Genomic DNA, 6,000 nt, shown 5'->3' with positions numbered 1-6,000 from the left:
CAATCAGAAAACTCAAGACTTTCTAAGCCTTGGCCATTAGTCGGGGCACTCCCTCATCAGTGGAAGGAAACTCCAACTTCAAGACAGAATTTATTTTTAAAATAAATAACTGGGGATGCTGGAAATCAGAAATGCTGGAGAAGCTCAGGATCTGGCAGCATCTGTGAAGTGAGGAGCAGAGTCTCCAGACCAATGTGATTCTTTCTTGGAACTCATTTGTTTGTTTACTAGCGAGCGGCATCACTAACTGGGTGAACATTCATTGCTCAACAAGATGGTGCTGAGCTGTCTTCTTGAAGTGTTGCAATCCTGCAGTTCACTAACAGTGCTGTTAGGGAGTCCCAGGATTTTGACCCAGTGACAGTGAAGGAACGGTGATATGGTTCTGTCAGAAAGGTGCGTGATTTGGAATGAAACTTGCAGTTGGTGGTGCATCCATTGAGCTTGGCATTTAAGTAGGAAAGGTCACGGGCTCGAAAGGTGTTGTCAAAGGGATGTTGGTAAGTCATTGCAGTGCAGCTCGTAGATGCCAATGATTAATGTAAATGAATGGTGTGTCATCCCTGCCAGAACAGATTAATTTCTGGTGGCAAGGCGTACAGCAAAGCAATGTACAACATCGGTTAGGATTCCATTGCCAGCAAGGAGACAAATTTTATCAAGTCAGCTTTCATATTAGCAAAGAAGGAAGTGCTGAACCAGTATGTCACTGTATTCAGATAACTGACTGGCCCTTCAAATAAAAAGAGCCAGGAGACTTTAATTCGTAATTTATTTCAGTTTTCAAACTTACATTTTATAATTACGTATTCAGTTTACTTATGTGTTCAGCAGATAAACAATTTAATATACTCTTAAGGCTTTGCTTCTGTCACAATATATGAACAATACTGCAGATCAAGTACAACATGATGAGAAGGCTCTATTTGTTCCTGAACAATCACGATACATCACTGTGATAAAGTATTCCTCCTAGTAAGGAACTTTTGTCTCAAGGCATTTGCACTCCTGACCTAAGTCTATCTTTCTCTCTCCTTCAGGTGGCACAGAGGGCAAGTAGTTGTCAGCTTATTTTCTTGAAGGGTTACACCTCTTGTAATTTTGATATAACTAAACGTATCTGTGTGCTCCACACACCAAATCTGTGGCATATCTCTGCCCATCGCCTGGGGTGAGGTATGTTACCATCACTAAAGACATTGGATAGCACATTGTTCTATGTAATTATAATTGATGGATAGAATTTAAAGAACATGTTCCAATCTTTTGACATTCAAAACAATATTTTTTATTTTTTAATGTGTCACTCACTGTGTGTGGAGAGTCAGTGTTTTATTGTAATAGTTTTGACCTCTGTGAAAAACTCAAATGAGTCTTTACCCCCTTCCCTGCCAACTCCGGAAGCTTTCATGCCACCAAATGGCAAATTCAGGTCACGAATAAGCCAGCAATTGGTCCATACCATTCCGGTATGAAGCTTCTTGGCAACCCGGTGTATCCGGCCCACATCACGTGACCACACGGTAGAAGCCAAGCCATACTTCACATTATTTGCTCGTCGAACAACCTCCTCCTCAGTTTCAAAGGGAACTACACAAGTCACTGGACCGAAGATTTCCTCTTGCATACAGGGTGAACTGTCCTTTATGTCTGTGATTACTGTGGGCAATAAAAAATAGCCCGTTTTGTTTTTGTTAGGAATGTCCAGGGAATCAATTCCTTCACCACAGAGGATTTTAGCTCCTTCATTTTTGGCTAGATTGACATAGCCCTTTACCTGTTCATAGAAACAATCAATTGATTATTATTGTCGAAAGGACTTATTTCAATATTGATATACAATTCATATTGTGAAACCTACTGTTTAAATTGCAAGCATACTGTGCCTTCACCACAGTAAAATGTTCTGTCAGTATTTCACAAAAGCAAGAGTACTTGCTGCGTATTTATATTTTTAGTAGAAGAGACTGAAGACATGGTCAAAGAAGTACATTTCCAGGAAGTTTCGGAAGGGACAGAGAGATGACAAACCAGAAGAGTTTAGCGAAAGAGGTCCTGCGTATGTGGTGGAAATATCTGAAGGCTTTGTCACCAAAGGTGGAGTGGAGGCAGGGAGGAGGACAGAGCTAGAGTAAAGGTTACAGTGGTGTCAGGTTCAACTGAGTGGAGACATTTAAGAAAAGACTTGTTATGAGTTTAGTACCAATAATGGAGCCTGGTTTGAGTAAAGCTGAACTTAAAGCCAGAGCTTCTGCCTCAGAGACAGGATACTACCTACTAAGCCAGAAGCCTTCTAGTGAAAGCTGAACCCCAAGCACTGGTCTTTGAGGGACAATATTAAATACTTCCTCTCAGTTCAAGTACATTATCCCTACTGTTTGTCTTCTACTGCTAACCATCTTCCATTTTACATCTTCTCTCGATTATGAAGGGGATGCCAAAACATTGCTCATGCTGTGATTTTACTTAGAGCAAGGTATGGCCCAAGTCCACCTCAACTTTAACAGGAAACAAACCACCCTCTAGCTGTCTAGCTAACTGTCCCCCTAGCAACCTGCCAACCAGCTGAGCAATCCCTTGATTCCTAGACTTTTGAACTGATTGGCTCTTGTTTGGGAAGCACAATGCTTTCATCCAACCAATGCAATTACCTTGTTTGAATGCTTGCACTGAAAAAAACACAATCTGCAAACACCTAAGAAATGCAGGATCCAGGTCAGAGACCTTTCCAAGGATTCTGCTGCATTCCAACAGCTGGACAGGAAGTCAGCTGGAAGGCTCCAGTAAATTCGGGAGGCACTTGTTTTTAACAAACAAAATCAGGTTAAATCCAAAGCACATTAAATGTGCTTTTGTTGAACATCAAAGGGATGATCAAAAGTAGGAAACTAAATTCTTCAATTTTTTTTTGGAAAGTAAATTTCTATTTCATGGAAACCCCAGCATACGAGAATGTTTACAAACCTTTTCGAGATGTTCTTTGCTAATGAGGGCACCCATGTTGGCAGTTGGGTCAGACGGAATGCCAACCTTCCATTTCCTGGCACTCTCTACAAACTTCTCCAGAAACTCAGCATAAATGTTCTTTTGTACAAAAATTCTGCTTGTACACAGGCAGACTTCACCCTGTCAAAAAGGAGAAAATAATCATTCAGCTACACTCTACTGTAAGGAGAGAACGAGGGAGGCAAAGAAGAGAGAAACAGATTAACCTTAATTAGCTGAAATGTGCATAAAGCACAGCTTGGCTTTAATCATGATCATTTTGAGAGGAGGTCAGGTGCAAATTAATTCATGTCACTATAGAAACACTTCCTGAGGTGGTACAGAATCACAGTGGACTGGTACAGTATGATCAGAGATAATCAGTCATTAAGTTATATTGCTTACATTGGCAATGCTAGGTATTTAGAATAATTAATACCAATTAAATATCTAAATATCTGAAGGCGGAGGAAATGCACAGGGGACTATATTGTACATAGAGCTCCACAACTAAAGATGCAGAGAAAATGCAATCATAAATCATCTGGCTCCAGTTTAAACTTGTCTTGACTATCTTATTTGGGTTTGCTCATCTCCAGCAACTCTCTGGAGGCATCGCATTGAGAGAGGAGCTGAATCGACCTTCCTGGAGGACAGAACACTGGAAGCCAGTTTGGAATCTCCTGACAACAGAAACAAAATGGCTGGTCCAATAAGCTGGTGCAAAGCAGTGTTCCCTTTTAAAATGAATGCACCAATTTATATTTGCCTTTATAATCCACCCTCACTGGTACTATTAGTGATAAGTTGTCCCTACCTGCTGTGTGTGAATACATGTGAAGGTTATTGGGCCTGAGCATGGTGTCTGCCCCACTTCCCACCATTTCCCAATGCTAGCAGGATGGCAACAAGCTCAGAGAAACCATGGAAACGTCCCTCAGGTAGTATCTGCACTCCTTACACAGGCATGGAAGGTTCATGTGTTGTCGCCTTCATATTTCAGTCCTGCAGATTTCACTCCTCCAGTGAAGCCAGTCCATCATCTCCAGGGCTCCAAAAAAACCCTGTAAAAGCCTGACTTCTTCATCTCACACAGCGGCGATGGTTCGGAGCCTGCTCACTCTTTAATAATGGAAACTCACAGGAAGGCTATTATGGATACGATGGGCCGAAAATCCTCTTTCTATACTGTAATGATTCCTAGAATCTAGAGGGTTTATTATGTGCAGAAAATAACCCAGGATCTAGGTAGTTGTAGAATTATAGGAGAGGGCAGATGTCTGAACCCTGCTGAATCTTTACTGACAGGAGTGAATAAACCAGGCAAGTTTCCTGCTCAATAATGTTACAACTGGTCAGACATCCAAAGTGAGGAAATATGACTTTTTAGGTTATTTTCATTACTTTCTTTCACTTCGATATTACAGGAGTAACATGAATAATTAACACATATTGGTGGAATCGTGCAGGGAGCTGAACGACATGGACTGTGGAGAGAAATGTGGCAGAATATTGCAACAAGTCCACCAAGTCCTATCTTAACATCCCGATCAACTCGCTGCACCTTTTAACAATGTTTCATACATTGAGATTCTCACTAGGCAGTGGAAAGTTGCCTATTAAGAACGATTATTGCATTTTAATTACCTTATTAACTGCTTGGTTCATCTCATCTTATTAATATGAATCTTCCTAACCTTATAGACCAGTTATCCTGACCTCGGTCATGGTTAGGATTTTAGAGTTCACTATTAAATTTGAGATTACAGAATAGTTAGAAAAGCGTGGTAAAATAAGGCTTAATCAGTAAAGTCTTCTCAAGGGATAGGCATGCCTAACGAATCTGTTAGAATTCTTTGAGGAAGTAATGAGCAAGTTGGTCAAAGGAGAGTCAATAGATTTCCAGAAAGCTTTTGACATGGTGCTGCACAGGAAGATAAGAGCCCATACTGTTAGGGGCATGGTATTGGCATGGATAGAGGATTAGAGTGGTTCTGGAAAAGCACAGCAGGTCAGGATAGAGGATTGGCTAACTAGTAGAAGGCAGAGTGTCGGGATAAAGGAGTCTTTTTCAGGAAGACACCCAGTGACTAGTGGAGTTCTGTAGGGGTCAGTGCTGGAACCACAACTATTCGTGTTATACATTAATAATCTGGATGAAGGAAATTAGCATTGTTGCTAAATTTGCAGATGACACAAAGAAACGTGGAAGGCCAGGTAGTAATGAGGAAGCAGAGACTTAGGCAGGTTAGGAAAAGGAAGTGGCAGATGGATTACTATGTGGGAAAGAGTGAGGTTACGCACTTTGGTGGGAAGAATAGAGACATATACTACTTTCTAAATGGGGAGAGGCTTCGGAAGTCAGAAGCACAAATGGATTTCGGAGTCCTAGTTCAAGATTCTCTTAAGGTTAAGATGCAGGCTCAAGGAAAGCAAATGCAAAGTTAGCATTCATTTCAGGAGGGCTGGAACACAAGAGCAGGGATGTACTGCTGAGGCTATCTAAGGGTCTAGTCAGACGGCATTTGGAATATTGTAAGTAGTTTTGGGTCCCATGACTAATGCTGGCATTAGAGGCTGTCCAGAAGAGATTTACTATAATCATCCTGGGAATGAAGGTGCTGTCATATGAAGAGTGTTGAGGACTCTGGGTCTGTACTCAGTAAAGTTTCGAAGAGTGAGGGGAGATTTCATTGAAACTTTCAGAATACTGAGAGACCTGGATAGAGTGGACATGGAGAAAATGATTCCAGTAGGAGAGACTAGGATCCAAAGGCACAGCTTCATGGTGAAGGGATGACCCTTTACAACTGCGAAGAGGAATTTCAGTCAGAAGGTGGTTAATCTGTGGAGCTCATTGACTCAGAAGGCTGTGGAGACCTAGTCATTAAGTGTATTTAAGGCAGAGATAGATAGGTTTTTGATTAGAAGAGGATCAAGGATTATGGAGAGAAGGCAGGAGTATGGATTTGAGAAACATATCAGTCATGATTGAATGGGCCAAATGGCCTCATT

General features: G+C 41.3%; 1 protein-coding gene across 1 annotated transcript in view; it reads right to left on the bottom strand.

Moving 5' to 3' along the window:
* Positions 1-755: 755 nt before the first annotated feature.
* Positions 756-6,000, bottom strand: part of aldh8a1 (aldehyde dehydrogenase 8 family, member A1) — a 47,951-nt gene continuing 42,706 nt past the window's right edge. Inside the window, exons 6-7 of the mRNA XM_043686266.1 lie at positions 2,965-3,126; positions 756-1,777 (exon numbers count right to left, since the gene is read on the bottom strand). Of these exons, the coding sequence (XP_043542201.1) occupies positions 1,325-1,777; positions 2,965-3,126 (615 nt within the window). The 3' untranslated portion in view covers positions 756-1,324. The remainder of the gene's footprint in view (positions 1,778-2,964; positions 3,127-6,000) is intronic.

This window comes from Chiloscyllium plagiosum, chromosome 3 (genome assembly GCF_004010195.1).
Source record: "Chiloscyllium plagiosum isolate BGI_BamShark_2017 chromosome 3, ASM401019v2, whole genome shotgun sequence".
Lineage (NCBI taxonomy): Eukaryota > Metazoa > Chordata > Chondrichthyes > Orectolobiformes > Hemiscylliidae > Chiloscyllium > Chiloscyllium plagiosum.
This window is presented reverse-complemented; position numbering and strand designations above follow the sequence as displayed.